Source organism: Prosopis cineraria, unplaced genomic scaffold, assembly GCF_029017545.1.
Source record: "Prosopis cineraria cultivar Desert tree isolate PC_DT_omini unplaced genomic scaffold, ASM2901754v1 PC6, whole genome shotgun sequence".
Lineage (NCBI taxonomy): Eukaryota > Viridiplantae > Streptophyta > Magnoliopsida > Fabales > Fabaceae > Prosopis > Prosopis cineraria.
Genome location: NW_026555337.1, coordinates 7,772,421 through 7,789,487, shown reverse-complemented (window position 1 = coordinate 7,789,487; position 17,067 = coordinate 7,772,421). Strand labels below are relative to the sequence as shown.

The following is a 17,067-nucleotide window of genomic DNA, read 5'->3' as shown; positions in this document are numbered from 1 at the left end:
CTCTTTATAGAGGAAGCAAATTAATTTCCCCATACTAATTAATCCATGAGAAAAAACTTTAAGCAAAAAAGAAAGATCTGCGAGAAAAGCTTTAAAATTCATGACAAAATACTTTTTTAAGGAATTTCTTACAAACAATTTTGCAATATAATGCAATAAAATTTTTTAGAAATAAAAAAATTATATACACTTATTTTGTACCTGAGTAATTTTGCCATCATGATTTCTACCCACATGATGCTACCTTTTTTTTTTTTGGCCAAACATGTATAACCTATTTTTTTTTATTAAGAAGATATCAAGTATCCTTTTTCACAACTCCGTACCAAACCATTATTGGTGAAAATATTCCTCACGAATATAATTTTGGCGAGGAAAAGAAAATGAAGAAAATGAAAAACAATATTGTTTCTCGTGAGCAAAATATTCCCGTAAAAATAATTTGATTTAATATTGCCTAACTAACTAAACAACCTACTCTAATTAATGTTACTTGAGGTAATCTTTCAACTTTTTAAAGAACTAACTAATTTTAGCAAATTTTTATAATCTATATAAAATGTTTAATAGGTGATAGCAAGTGGACAATTCCATGAGAACAACATGTAGCACCAATTTTGAGCCAAGATAAAATTTTTAGAAAACACTATATATCATAATTTTGTTAGAATTAGAGTCAATAATTGGGGCCAAGCCTGACAAGTTAGCCCGAACCTAAACGAAAAAGGTTAGAGCCGGACTTAGAAAAAATAATTTTTTTTTATGTTCGAGTCTATTCAGGCTAGGCTGAATAGGCTCGAAAAAATTCAGGTCAAGCTCGATCGGGTTCGGGCTTGGCCCGAATATCGGAATAAAAAAAATTTTATTTTTACAAAATATAATAAATATTAATTAATTAATTAAGGTTTAGGCCATTTTAGCAAGCTCGAATACCGGAATAAAAAAATTTTATTTTTACAAAATATAATAAATATTAATTAATTAATTAAGGTTTAGGCCATTTTATACTAAAATACTATATATTTGAGTCTTATACACCATTTAAGTATCAAAAAAATATATTTTATATTTTTATAAAATAAAATAATTAATTTTAAAGTGAAAAAAATTAATTAAAAATAAAAATTTGGGTATTCAGGCCGCCTGAAGTTTGAAGTAATTCGAGTTGGGCTTTACTTTTCGATTTTCTCAAGAAGTTGGGCCTATTCAGGTCGAGCTTATTCAGGCCGAGCCCAAATAAGTCCGACCCGTATGAATTTTCAGCCCTAATTAGAATCAACAAGGGGTGATTCATTTGGCAAGTATTTCACATATAATTTACAAGATCATAGGATCAAATTTCGTTATTAATACAAAAATTTTGTTGTGGTGGACAATCTACATAAATTCTCGTGTAAGTGCTTTTAAAGTTTGGAAGTATGCACTAGCCCTGATAACCTCTCAAACTCCACTCATTTAAGTTTTTTTAATAAGAAAAGAAGTTCGCAATGATCTCTATAAAACATCCGCAGGAAAATTAAAAGCACGTTGTTTTGTAAGTAATGACTGAAGAGTGTCGCTGCATGAGAGAAACAATGAATTAAGAACCTAATAATTGCAAATTAGTAAAGGTTACATTATATTGGTAAAAGACAGGTCGATTCAATTAGAGAAGCAGATGCACAAGATAGATATTACATTATTAGCACGCATGTTAATACATATTATCAAGCCACATTCTAGGTCTCTGCAGGTCCTGCGTCATCAAGCCAGGACTCAACCTGAACATGAGAATGCAGAATTCCATTTGATTCAAAACACCATCTCCATCCAAGTCACCTTCCATTAACATCATCACGAGCTCGTCGTCCCTCACGTCCAACCCTAGTAACATCGCGGTCATCTTCAAGCTCTCGAAGGTGATCACTCCCTTGCTCGCATCCATGAGAAGAAAAAATCCATTGCAGAGCTCGGCGATGAACCCTTCAGCTCCAAGGCTCGCAACCATGGAGGGGAAGAAGTCCTCGAAGTCGAATTCCCATCCGCAATCTACTTCCATTGTTGAAGAAGATGATGAACCTGCAAATTGGTGCATAGTTCAACCGTTTGTTTTGTTGCTTTTGTATGTGAGCTTTTTGGGAAGGAGAATATGCGTGTCGGTAGCTTGAGGTTGAAGAATTTGAATGGTAGGGTTGGTGAGAGAGAGGGTGTTATATATAGAGCGAAATGATTAATTGAGGGGAAAAAGGTCTCTTTAATCCCACTATTTTTTTTTTTTCATTTTTTGTTACGAGAGGCACATGGATTCGAATTCCCAAGTTAAATGTAAGTACATTGTTGTCTTTGAATCAATTTATATGAGTTCAAGTTTTTATCAAAAATTTAAATTATCAACATTTAATTAAAATATTTGTTATACTTTTCATCCGAAATTGAAAGCATTATCATTGGACACTGAGTGTGGATCATCATTTTTTTTTAATTAAACATGTTATCATTTTTTAAAAAAGAAATTGGACACAGAACAAAATATAATTTTTTGTGGCCTTCCCTTTTTTCTTATCCGGAACATCCTCGTTTAATACAGTAATACACCATGTGAATTTGATGGCGACTCATTTTCATCTAGCAATTTTTTTTTTTTTTGATCTTTGCTAATTGGGTAGAACAGTGTGTGTCCTCATTCGTAATTGTAACCCGTGAATTCTATATAAATGCGGTGTAGGGTAGAGAAAAAGAGGTGTCAGGTGAAAATGGCGCATCGTATTAATGTTATTGTTTGTTTTGCGACATCCTTCGACATGCATTGTCAGTATTGACATGAGTGAAATGAAAAAATTTGGCTAGATTTATATTCTTATAATATCAACCTCCCTCTATAATATAAAACATTAACTATATCTATTTGAAAATAAATTGTATCAATTTTGTTTCAATCTTGCAAAAATATTTACACCATATATCATCGTGGCAATACATGTCAACCTTTAATTAATTTCTAAAAATAAAGTGATTAAAAATGTTTAAAAAACTTCATTATAATGATAACTTGTGTTTAAAGTTTTGTCCTAGTTATATATATAGGGGAATAATGTTCCTGTTTGGGAGCATCTTTCGACGACCTTCATCGCAACAACCTCCTCTTTCCTCTCGTCTGTAAAGCTTTCGTTTAGAACGTGTCACGTGTACGCATTAATAAATCACTCTTAGAGATCAACTATGGGACTGCATTAATCTGTAACACATTTATCGATGTAGTTTTGTCCTTATTGATGAATCTGTCGTTTGTTCCTGTGGTGAAGTGGAGCCTCTCTGACGTACGGCCTTCACTGCGCTTGCACCAACCTGCTGTCTCTTTTTCACTAGGGTTTATGTTGTAGAGGGAAGGCCTATTTAATTACTTGTTTTAACACAAGTTTTTTTTAAAAAAATAAAAAAACAAAAAATTATTCTGAAAAATCAAAAAATCGAAGCATCTTTTGTCTTTTATGTGTTTTATTGTTTTTTGTTTTGAAAAACTAGATAAAAGACAGAATATATCACGCTTTTATTAATGACAATTATATTAATAAAATAAATTATTCTTTTAACCTTTTACTTCACCATTTTAGATATACTTTTCAAGACAATGATTAAAAAAAATTATTTTTTAATTACAAAACTCGTTTTAAAATATTATTATACAAAATTATGCTTTAAAAAACATTCAACAAACAAACAAACAAGCAAGCGCTACATCATGACGACTGACGAAGCTTCTCCTTCCAGGAAGTTGCACGTTATAGAACACAATTGTACGGATTCAGATGTCGTTTTAACGCATACGTACGTCCAAATGTAGGGTGCGTTTCGTTTTCATCCATTTAATATTTGAAATGGACTTTTAAATTTTTAAAATATTAAAAGTTATTTGAATAATTTTTTAAAAAATAAAATAATTTTTTAAAAGTGAGTTAAAATGGGTTTAAAATGTAAATTTTAAAATCCTATTTTTGGATGGATTTCAAAAGTTCATTTCAAATGTTAAATGAGTTGGGAGCAATTATGAGAGAAATAATTGGATACCTAATTTTTTAAATGATCATGATATCCTTTGATCCATGTAACTTCATACACTAATGAAGAAAATATGATTAACACTAATAATAATAATGATAAGCATACATTTTTATCATCAATTTTAAATATAATTTCAAGCATAACTTCTGATAGAGAGATAAATAAGGTTTGAAAGTCTATTAAAAATTAAATTGTATATTATAGATCGGACCATTAATCAAGAATATTTTTTTTAATATTAAATTATATATATATTAATTATTCTTGTTATTTAACATCTTACATTTGATATTATTTTAATTTTTTGACATTTTTTAAACATTTTTAATATATTATATGTGAATAATAAAAATTATAAATTATCATAAACTAATATCATTTTTAGTCATTGTATATTTAAAAGTATATTTTAAAAACACAAATTTTTATTAATTCAAACAACTTTTAATTTATCAAACTGATTTTTAAAAAGATATATTTAAACACAAATTTTATTAAAACAACTAATTTTTACTCAACTAATCTTTACTAAATAAATTTTTATTAAAAATCAAACACACACATGATTTCCCGCCGGGACGATCGGCGTATGTAGATGTACGCTTAGTAACTTCAACGGATCCACAATGGTTGGATGATCACGTTCTTCTTGAGCGTGTCCTGACGTAATCGTGACAGTCACGACAAAGATCGATCGGAGTCAGAAGAGTAACGTGTTTTTCCAGAGTTATATATATATATAATTATCTCTTTGCCCTCTCGGGCATGGATAAAGAGTACGTGCATTTGAATCTTTATCATGGTTCCTATATAGCTAGGCATGTGAGTGCGCTTTGCCTGCTCTTTAATTGGGGCTCGTTAAACAAATAGTCAATGCACATCATTTCTTGTTTCTTATCAACAAAAATGTTGTCAAAGCAAAGATTATCTAGCTATACTGCTATTTAGCGCTAGGCAAACGGCACTTGAGACGGCGTTTTTGCTGGCTAGTCAAATTGGATTGAAAAGCTTAACCCAAGTTAATTTTTTTAGTGGGTTAACTAGCCTGTGAGTTACTTTGCAAAAATATTTCAAAATTTTTTTAAATAATTTAAAATTTATATAACATATATACAGTCCACAATCCATGACAAATTAACAATTAAAAAATTTGTAAATAAACAAAATAAATATAGAATTTAATCAATCAAATTTAACCAACCATAAACAGAATAATGTTGTGAAGAAGGAAAGTGTCAGCATGGACGAAGGTGAAGAGACAATTGGGATGCATTAGCAATAATGCCAATCATGTAGTTTTCATACATACGCGAGCAAAGCACTAAGCAACTCAATCTTGGTTAATGAAAAAAAGTTAGGGAGTGAGATGATGGGAATCTAATGCGCAAAAAGTCTACCATGCTAGAATAAAGAAGAAAAAGAAGAAGAAATGGATTGGGAGGCTAACTTGTGTAGCTCATAAATTTTTACAGTTTGAACTAATCCAACTTATTTTACAAAATAAACTCATTTTATCAACACAAGCAAACCGACCTATTGGGTTGAGTCTGTTTGCTTAATTCTGCTGCTATTTACTTATGAGCATGGCAAGCACATGACAAACACCTAGGTTAATTAAGAATTTGTATAAAAAATATATAGAAAGTAATGCAACTTTCTTTAGACTCTATGTGACTGCCCCTATATTGTTCTCATTAACACTATAATTACAATTTATTTAAGGTCTAATTAAACCCAACAAATTAATTAAATTACATTAAGGTGAAAATTATGCATTTGAATTTTATATTTAAAATTTAACATTTAATTTTTTACTTTGATTGTATAAAAAATAAAAAATAAAGAGAGATGAGTTGAGATTTGAAATAAAAATGAAAAATTAAATGTGATAAACTTTTCTCTATACTTAAGTTAGTGATAGAAAAGAATAAGAGATGAGAGAATCGACAAGAGTGATAAAAGTACGAATAATAAAAGCACGATTAAAATAAGAAGTTTAAATGAATGCAATTTCAAACACTACAATATAAATGGAATTTGAATATAGATAAACTATAATAAATTATGTATTTGAATTTGATCTATATTCATATGTTTTTATGTATCCAAACAGGAATTGATTTCAAATTCAAATCTAAATCTAAACTTCTATGAATTCAAAGACAACATATAATAATTTCGTTTAATGTTATGGAAATTCTAGAAAGTGAGAAGTCCTGAGTATCAAATTAAGATCACTAACTACATGCGTCACGCGCCTGTTTCAAAATGGAGAAGTGAGAGTGATGGTTAAAATATGGCAAATTAAAGTGGCTCTCTCTTAGTTCGTTGCCTTTTTACTATGTAGTTAGTTGTTCTTATTTTCCTCTTGTATTAAAAAAAAAAAAGACACTCATGTTTTTATGGAAAGTAGAAATCAGGGTTCAAATGAAAGTTGTCTCAAGAAACCTAGTTGGCATGTACATGGGAGAAACTCATCCTAAGCAAAACACACCAATCATCTCACTTATTATTCAAGTTCTCATGATCAAGCTTTACACAACTCTCCATGACATATCAAACCAATCAACTTAGAGATCATCTTTAGTGCTCATTTTAGGTGATAAAATTTGGACCGTTCAGATTTTAATACGGATGATCTAAATTTAAAGTATTTATTATATATTTTTATTAAAATAAAATTTTATAAATCTGTTCATTATTAATCTGATCTAAATTTAATTTGGAAGGCCCAAAGTTAATATTAATTTTTTTTATAAATTAACTATGTAGATTTACTTTGAATAGTTTAGATTTATAATTTTTAACTTATAATTTTTTAGAAAATATTTTTTTAAAATTGCCAATTAGAATATTATCTTAATTTTTAATATTTTACAATTGTTCAATTAAGTCAAACAATTATTATTGTTATTGTGTTATATGAGGCACTCATTGAATGAATGAATTATTTAGGCCAATCATCAAATCCAGGCTAAGGTGAGATGTTCCTTTGGTCCCTTGTGCGTCCCCATAAATATTAATTATTACAGACCATCTCATGTATTAATATGAATAAGTTAAAATATTGAATAATAATAATAATGATAATGATAATGATAATGATGATGATAATAATAATAATAATAATATAGTACATAATATAAGACAGTATGTGAAACCCGTTCGACAACAGATCATATAATAAAGCATGTTTGTTTTTTAATTATTATTTAAAATCAATTGTTATGATTTTACCCAAAAAAATCAACTGTTATGAAAATTGACCGAGCGTTTGCATGAATGTGGTTTTTATTTTTTATTTAATATTCATCTAATATAGTATAAGTATGCCAAATATATAGCTTTTATGGATATATATTATTCATTTACTTTTTATAAATTGAAGACCGATCTATTCCAATTTTTGGTTCCACTTATCAATATACAGTGATATGTATGAAAATGTGTTCAGAGTACAAACTCTTCAAATATTTTTTATTAAAACTAATATATTACATATATCATATATGATGTTAGTTAAAAAATATCATGCAAAGTTATAAAAAACTTAAATGAAATTTAAGATTTAAATGAACATTCAATTATAAACATATATCACATTAGTTTAAAAATATCATACAAAATTATCATGGTACGTTCTAAACAACATATAAACTGGAAGGAAACAGAGAAGGATTTTAAATAAACAAACAGTAATTCTAAAAATCCACAAGAGTAGTGTCATGACAAGCAAAAAGTAAGAGAATCTAGTTCAAAAGATTAGTTTATGACAAGGGAGATAACGCCTACTTCGCTTATAAATCAATGCCATCTTTACAATGCTTCATTCTATCTTCAGCCGGTTGAAACTCTCTGTAGGAGGCACCTTTCGTGACACTGAACTCTTAGTAAAAGAGTCAATATTTTGAGCATAAATTTAAAAAAAAATTCTTTTAAAAAAAACTAGCTTATTAAAAAAGAAAACTCCTCAAATTTAATTATAAACTCTATTTTATTTGCGAGGCTTCTCGATATAAAATTTATGACATACATGCAACAATATGGACAATAATTTGTTGAAAGACTAAAGTTTGATTTCATTATTAACTTTTAGCATTTTCATCAAAATTAAAAAAAATTTAAAATTCATTAACTCTATTTAAAAATTCAATAAATTTTTAATTTTTTTCTATTAAATATATATACACTTTAAAAATAAAATACTTTAATATTTAATAAATTTTTTAATTTTAATAAGAACAAAATGATAAAAATAAATATAATAATAATTTAAGTATTTTATAAAGAGAATTAAAATAAATATATTTTTTTTACTTTATAAATAAAAATAAAGGAGTAAGATTTAAAAGAGATCTGTGAGAGAGAACTAGTGCATTACGAAGCGTCCAAATCGGAAAGGGGTCCCGCCAAGGAAAAAGGAGTCAAGAGACATTATTGTAGGAGAGAATACGGAAAGGGGTCCCGCCGAGGAAAAAGGAGTTAAGAGACATTATGTGCAGGAGAGAATACTCTCTCTCTCTCTCTCTCTCTCTCTCTCTCTCTCTCTCCATCTGGCGTGAAAATCAAGAGAGAGAGAGAATATTCTGTTGGTTCATCATGCATGTGTGTTGTTCCTGTGCGTCCTCATGTGTCCCCATACAAATATCAATTAGTACAGACCACTCCAATGTATTAATATATATGTTAAAATTAAATAATTGATAATAATAATAATAATAATATATACGGCAGCATGTGAAACCTTGCGACACCCAATTTAGTCGTAGTAAGTAGTGGACTACGTTTTGGGAGCAACAAGCACTGGGGTACGTTTGTTGACTTGTGTGGGCTCTGAAATTTCCATGAAACTTCCGGCTTCTGGCTTTTAAATTCTTCGAAAGCCAACGTCTATACTAAATCATACAGTTTGTTACTTTATGGGATTCAGACTAATTTGAATTGAACTGGCAAGACTGACAGTAATTTGAATCGAGTCGGGCATGAATATAAAGGATGTTAAAGTTTTACCACCAAATATTTAATAAGATTGCATTCTCAAATTCAAACACAAAATTTCTGATGAGCTAATACAAACTCTGCAAGTTTAACTAAACGCTTGATGATCTAAACATATCTTTAAAGAGATTAATGATGTATGTAGCATGTTTCTCAACCATTGTTACATGAGACTCCATAACCAAGGGGGCCGAAAAAGAAAGTGATAAATAGGTACCAAAAGTTTAATTTTATGATAATTATATATTCATAAATTTTGCATAAATATAAGTTGTAGGGGTTGATTTAGATAGTGTTAAAAATGAGAGTTTTTATTTATTTACAAGCATTTTCTTATTAAAAACAGTCTTATTCAAGATAAGGTATAGCATGAAATGTGGACATCTTTCGTATTGAAGATTTTTTCATCATGTTATGAGGAATTATCCTTTTTGTTAAACCCAACTTTATCGATAAAAATGAGAGTTTTTAGTTATTATAAGCCAACTTATCTTTAAATTAATATTTTCAATTTACCTTTAACCAAAATTTGTTACAATTAATCTTGATTTGTTGATTGACTTTTAACTATCACATTTTTTTTTGCCATATAGGAAGAAACTAATATTAAACAAATCTGAAACCACTAGTCAAAACAAGAACAAACCAAAAATAAGGAAGGGAACAAAAGCATCAAATATGACTGCCACAGCTAAATGGAATGTAAGCAAAGGAGAAATACAAAGAGCAATCCTAGCTATCTGAAAACCGGAAGATAGGAAGAGAACAAGTAAGGATGGGATTGTAAACACCCAATCATCAACTGAGCACATCCCTTCAAGAGCTATGCAGGAAATAACACTCATAACTGTATAAAAACTTGGCTGCCACTTGAAGCCATATTAATGTAACATTGGCTTAAAAGAATCCACCAAAGCCAAGTAATTCCCATCGAAGCAGAATGTATCCTTGAACGCAGCTTGCACTAGTGAAACACAAACAATCTCCTTTAACTCTTTTTGACTCCACAAGAGACAACCTAAAATGAATAATACTAGATCATGACAACATAATAATAAAATCACAACTATATGTGCCTAGCCAAATGTAAAAATGAGCTTAAGCTCATACGTACTAGCACCTTTTCCAACTCTATCGGATAGCTCATCTAAAAATAGTAAGAGATAATAAATGAGATCTAACGTTTCAATAAAAATTGGATAATATACACCAACATACAAATTGAGCCTAGTTCACAAACATATTTATATATATAAGTACAATTTTAGCAATCTTTTAAAAAAGAGTTCACAAAATAAGGTATACAGTTTTTCAAGTTATTGGTTATATAAATCAAAACATCAATTTAACAAGTGATGCTTAACCATACCTCACCCTTATGTCACCCCTTGCACCTTATTTCGCTAGCTAGAGCTTATATTGAAAATATACTTAACTAAAAGTACATTGCTTTTAGAATAGGACTTTCCTCTTTAAAAGAAGGTGCTCGTTATCCCAAACCCATACTAGGATAATAGAGGACTGCAAAGACAAGCCAACTACTAAGCGCTTGGTGGAACCGTATCACTTGGCAATTAAAATTGCAAATCTCAACCTTGGTATATCAATCATATAACCAACCACCTTATTTCCTCTTTTGTATCACTTTTTAGAAATCATTTAGAAGTAGCCAAGCATGCTTGAAAAGGATAAAACTCATTTCACGCAATTCAAATACATCCAAATATATTTGAAAAGAATCACAGTTATCTAAAAAGACAATTTCTCAAATATCCACCATTTTACAGTCACTAGCATACTTAAAAGGAACAAACTACTATAGAATTGATTTCAAAGAACAACAAGCATGCTAGAAGGTTTTAAACATGCTCTTAAAGCAAAAACAATAAACAAACTTTCAATGAGCACAATAGCATTCCCACACAATCATATATCCATATATATAATAAAATAAGTATATCAATATATGCAAGAATATTTCAATGTTATCTCTTTTTTAAATTATAAAATAAACTTCATGCACACCGTTAAGTTCCACAGTCTCAATAATAAGTCAAGCTACAACATTCAATAACATAAATATCAATATATTTTCTTAACTAATTCATTACTATAGAAATTCTTACTAAGACTCCTAATTTTGTCAACTTAACCTCTAACCTTTCCAACTCTAAATCCTAAAGCTTGTCCTAAAAAAATCAACCAATATTATTCTTAATCTTCATTCAAACATATTTCTACCTGACATAAATTCAAACAATTCACCTAAATCCGTAAATAATATGTCTAAAGTTTTAAATTGAAATAATTTCTTAACTAAACAATGTCAGGATTGCTCATATTGAAAATATCCAAAAAAATCACTCAAATTTGTCATTCAATCTCACGAACAATTTCTAACAGGTATTTAAAAGTAATTCATAACAAATTATCAAAGTTGCAAGTAATAATTAACTCCAAAATCAAAATCCATTTTTTTACACTTAAAGCTTAATTTTAACATACCCAAATGTAAAAATTCAACTTTATTTAACAAACTAAACCAATTAAATTCAAGTACTTACTTATTTCAATGCTCTTATAGTTCCCGATTTTTGGAACTCAATGTATTTGCTCCAAGTTTTGATATTTAGACTCGCTTACTCTTCTCAATATTCATGTCGTCAAAAAGCTTTCATCATGTATAATAATTTTTGTGAAGGGAGTTTTGTAATTTAAAGATGTTATAAGTGTCAAATGATTTTTTTTTTGTTGATTAATAAAATTGACTAGTGTTTTGGCCAAAAAAAAAAGTGTGAAATGGTGCTTAGAAATTCTTGAAACCCCGCCAATGGGAGACCCCCAAATCGCTTTCTCTTTCACTGTCGCACGAAGAAGATGGGGGGGCAATTGAATTACGTGTAATATGATAATATAATCGTGGGTCCCACTGCATTTCTTTTCTACTAATTTTTTTTTTTGGGTTATACTAATAATTTTATAACTTCCTTTTATTCAATTACTCTCTTCATATTTTTTCACTACTCTCTTTATATATATGTATAATACATATATATATAATCAAAAAATTCTCATCCTTTTTTATAATTACCTAGCATAGATTTCAAATTATTTTTTTGTCCAGCATAAAACTCTACCTATAAAATTTTGCTTAAATATAGTTTTCATAATATCCAAGTAAATATTACCTTTTTAATGAAAAAAATAATTTTTATATATGTTAATCCCACCAAACCTTATTGGTATCATTTTTTCATTTAATATTAACTTGAAATTATATTCTAATTTAAGCCTAATAATTATCTCTTGATTAATTTAATCACCTTCAAATGTTATCTCTAATTTTTATTAACTCTAATTAATTTTTAAAATTTAAATTGAGATGTTAAAACCTAAGACAAAAAGCAACAAGTAAATTGATACACACCATGATCCTAAAATAGGTTCAGGTCAAAATTTCTAGAACTAACTCCATTAGTGGTAGCAACCACAATAGTGAAGACAAAAAAAATCAACAAGTAAAGCTTATTTTCAATCAAGTACCAAACCAAATAAAACTAGTTTAAGAAACCTATATCCCTCCAGAGCCCTTTTGATTACAAGTAACATAGTAGCTAAGTAAACAAAGATCAAGCTCCACTAATCCACATTGATCAACAAGGAAGAAAATACCTAGTTTAGATCAGTTAGAAACACTAACCACTCAACACAAGTCGAAGCCCTAATCCTTAAAGATCTTTCTCTAATTTGCTTCACCTTTTTCGAAACCTTCTTCATGCACAACTATAGGTCTGATGTCACAACCCTTGATGGAATCTATCATTGATCTCTATCCATTGCAAATTTGGCAATAACACCAAGCCTCCTCTACCTTATCGACCTTTACTCTCACCAAATTGCTGTCACTACTCCTTAAAATTCCTTACTCACGCACCTCTAAACCTATAGTCACTAGTGCACCAAACCAAAACATACTCACACACACACATACACATACTTGGCCTTTGTTGAGAAAGATATGATGTCGCTGACATACACCACCATGCAAAGAACCCTCTAGCAATGAGGAAAGGGTCAAAACCCTAGCAAAGCATTCTTTGCGGTGCTCTCATGCTGTGATCTCTGAATACTAGAGCCAGGATATGCATCTAAAACTTTTAACTATCACTATAATTTTTTTAATTAAAAAAAGAAAGAGATGTTCTACAAAGAACCTATAAATTATAAAGCAAAATCTGTATGTATGGGTGTAGTTACGTTATGCATAGGTGCATAGTAAAGTATATATGTATGATTTGTTTATTGTTTTTTTCCATTAAAATTATAGGGACTAGAAATGGGAGCTTCACCCTTATGGGAAAGGGACAGATCCAAGAACAATTGTATGGGAAGGGCTAAAATGCAAAATTACATAATAGTAGGGACCTAAATTAGTTTTAGCAATTTTTACAAGTAAAAACAAAGTATTGTTTTGAAAAAATGTGTGACTAGGGATAAATTTGTCCTTACTTAAGGGATATTATCAATGACATCAAGAAACACCTATCTGTTATAGAGGACATTGAACTCTTTCACACTAGCAAGCACTAGCATACTAAGAGTAGGCATATGCCTTTCTCATATTTTGAAAAGGATAAAAGGGCAAAATACCCATAAAGTGAGCAGCCAGGGGCACTCAGTATCCTTAAGTGACAAAAAGAAAAAAAATACCCATAACGTCATATTTGTGGGTGTAGAAGTAACCAATCCATCTCTTGCCTCTTAACTCCATTTATTTCGTGTATTAACTGCTTATCTGGCCTGCCACCTGTCGTCTGACTAGTCTAACCCTGACGTGGCTTATTGTTGTAGGTTTGAAAATGATGAGTCAGCTATAATGGTCGACATACAATTTTTAAAAATAAACACAGAATGATGAAATAAAAACCAGTGTTTATTCTTGTGTTTTAGGCTTACGCACAAGCACTCTGTGTTTATTCAACATAAAAAATTGAGAGGTCTGTAGGGTTCATTTGGAATTGAGATTTGTGTAATAGGGAAGAAGAAAGGAAAAGTGCCAATAGTCGACACACAAGTTAGCAAAGGAAGTGAGGCTCAGGTGACAGAAGAATCGCTTGCCAGCGTTTCAGAAGAAAAAGAATCTATAAAAGCACAAGTAAGCACTGATTTTGATCTTCAAATTTTTAGCATCTAATTTTCATCCTTTGAACAGTGAAATCCCCTTGAAATATTTGGATTTTCATCCTTTGATTTTTATCTTTGAATTTTTATCTTCAGATTTTTGTCTTATTTTCTATGATAAAGTAATATGGCTAGAGTTAATGCTGTAGAAGAAGAGGGCAATAACCAAGGATTATTGAGTAATGCAAGGCGAGCAGAGCTTCTGGCTATAGATTGCCAAATGGTGGATGCAGCAGACAAAGAATGGGAACAGACTAGAAGATGACTGAGAGGTGATTATGATTCAATAATTAAAAATATGTTATATGGTGATAGGTTAATTTTTAGGGAAAAAGTAGACTTAGCTTCTAAAGATAAGATAGACAGTGTGCAAGATGTAATTAATGATGACATAGAAGATGTAAAAGGTCTTGATGACATACCTGAAGATACGGAAAGGATAGTAGAAGCAATAGATGAGTCTACAGACCAAATTATTCAATATGGTAGGGACTTGTCTAGCGGTGATGTATCTGAGAAGGATGATAGTAATTTGTTTGATAATCAGGATGAGAGTTATAAGGAAGATTCTATGGATGATGATATCGAGAAGAGTTTAGATGATTTGTGTCTATATGATGAAAGTGAGGCATCTGTTAAAAGAGGCAATGAGGATTCATTAGGCCTTGAGACTGACCATGGGCCCTTTAAGATGCTTAGAAGGCCTATAAAGGAGGGAAGCAAGCCTTTTTTTTTAAATAGGGGCATAACTTTTCCTAACAAAAGTGCCATTAAAATGGCTGTGGACAACTATACAGTACACATTGGTGTGAATCTAATAATGAATAGGAATGAGAAAAATAGGATCTAGTATATATGTCAAGAGGGGTGTCCATTTATTCTCTATGCTTCTAAAGATGGATCCAATTCAAGTATGAAAGTGAAGACTTTATGTTATGAGCATAAGTATTCTAGGGTTTACAAGAATCCACGAGCCTTTATGTATTGGTTCGTTAACCAATTTAAGGATAAAATTCAAGAGAATCCTCACTTCAAGCTAAAGGACATGAAAAGAGATGTGGAGAGAGAGATGAAGATGCACATGAGTATCCACGAGTGTAAGCAAGCAAAGAGGAAAATACTTTGAGAGATGGAGGGGAACTATGTAGATGAGTTTGGCAAATTAGAAGCCTATTGCAATGAGTTGAGGATCTCAAATTTGGGAATTGATGCAAGTGTTGAGGTTAGCAATTAGGCCCTAGAAGCTGGAAGAAGACTTTTTAAGAGGATGTACCTCTGCTTCAATGCTTTAAAGGTATAAATCTTGTTTTTTTAGGAATTTTTTTATTACCTTGTAAAATTCGTTTGACTTATATAAATAATATGTTTCAAGTTGGTTGGAAATAGGGTTGTAGGCCATTTATAGGAATAAGTGGGACATTTTTTAAAGGAAAAGCTATGGGCATTTTACTTATAGTTGTAGGTTTAGATGCCGATGATTCCTTATACCCGTTGGCTTTTAGATTGACTAAAAAGAGATTGGCACAAATTGGACATGGTTTATCCAATAGCTATAAAGCTCACTAGATCTTGGCAATGGGTTAAAAGTGACTATTATGTTAGATATGCAAAAGGTAAGATATACAAATGTCAATGTATGTGCTGTGTTGATGTCTAGTATTCTTAGCATGTTTAATATCCTTATGTAGGGCTTGATAACTACTGTATTTGATGTGCTGCCAGAGGCTGAGCATAGGCCGTGTGCTCAACATATCTATGCAAATTGGTCTAAGAGATGGAAGGGGAATGAATTGAGGAAGATCTTCTTCGTATGTGCTTGGAGCTCATTCGAGGCACAGTTTAAAGACAACCTTAAGGTTGTGGGCAACTTAAGTAGCCAAGTAGCAGAGACAATGTTAAGTTATCTAATACAAGTATGGGTAAGAGCTTACTTCAATTCTAGATGTCGGACATAGGTAGTTGATAACAACTCCATTGAGAGTTTTAATTCATGGATTGATAAATATAGGTATTTACTTGTTATTAACACGTTTGATGGTATAAGAGTAAAAATGATGCAAAAGTAGGTAGAGAAGAGAATCGTGTGATTAAGTGGCAAAGTGATTATAGTTCTAAGTGTATGGAAGAGTGTACTGTTGTATTCAATGGGGACGAGGGCTATGAGGTCATTGAAGGGTAGGATAGGCATACAGTGTTTATAACTAGGAAGATATGTACTTGTCGAGCATGGGATTTGACTGGAATCCCATGCTAACATGCTATTTGTGCCTTATATCATGTGAAGCTGGACCCTATTATCTAAATTTCACTCTTCTACTATAAGAACTCATACGCCATTAGCTATAGGCAAAAATTGTAGCCTGTTGGGGGTAAGAATTTTTGGATAGTGAAAATACTTTTCCTATGCTACCACCACCTATTTGTATGTTACCTGGAAAGCCTAAAAAAAGAGAATCAAAATAGAAAAGGTAGATAGGAGGAAGGCTAAGGCTGGAATCAGACCAAAAAATTGAGCAAGAAGGGTGGATCCATTACTTATAGTATTTGCTAAAAAAAGGACACAATAAATTTCATTGCAAGGAGGTAAATTGAAATTCTCATTTCTATTCTATTAGACGCTGTATTTGTGAGATTTGAACAAATATTATGTTAAATGCTATTATTTCAAAAAGTATCTTCAACTGAAATGCCTGTGAGCTAACCCAATAAGAGTCAATTGACTCAAGCTGTGCAACGCCTTATTTTAAGGAGAAAGCAACCAATAAGAAGGAAGCAACTAAGTGGAATTGGCATCATAATAGATGAGCACACTAACAGGACGGTGTATAATGTGAGCTTATTTCAACAATT

General features: G+C 30.7%; 1 protein-coding gene across 1 annotated transcript; it reads right to left on the bottom strand.

The window, feature by feature from the left end:
* Positions 1-1,575: 1,575 nt before the first annotated feature.
* Positions 1,576-2,143, bottom strand: LOC129312537 (calcium-binding protein PBP1-like). Its single transcript, XM_054955193.1, has one exon. It carries the CDS (start codon positions 2,072-2,074, stop codon positions 1,694-1,696), a length of 381 nt encoding a protein of 126 aa, XP_054811168.1. The 5' UTR covers positions 2,075-2,143; the 3' UTR covers positions 1,576-1,693.
* Positions 2,144-17,067: the final 14,924 nt, after the last annotated feature.

Bases quoted from the DNA above. Each gene is read 5' to 3' on its own strand.
- LOC129312537 (XM_054955193.1), bottom strand. From the start codon at position 2,074: ATGCACCAATTTGCAGGTTCATCATCTTCTTCAACAATGGAAGTAGAT.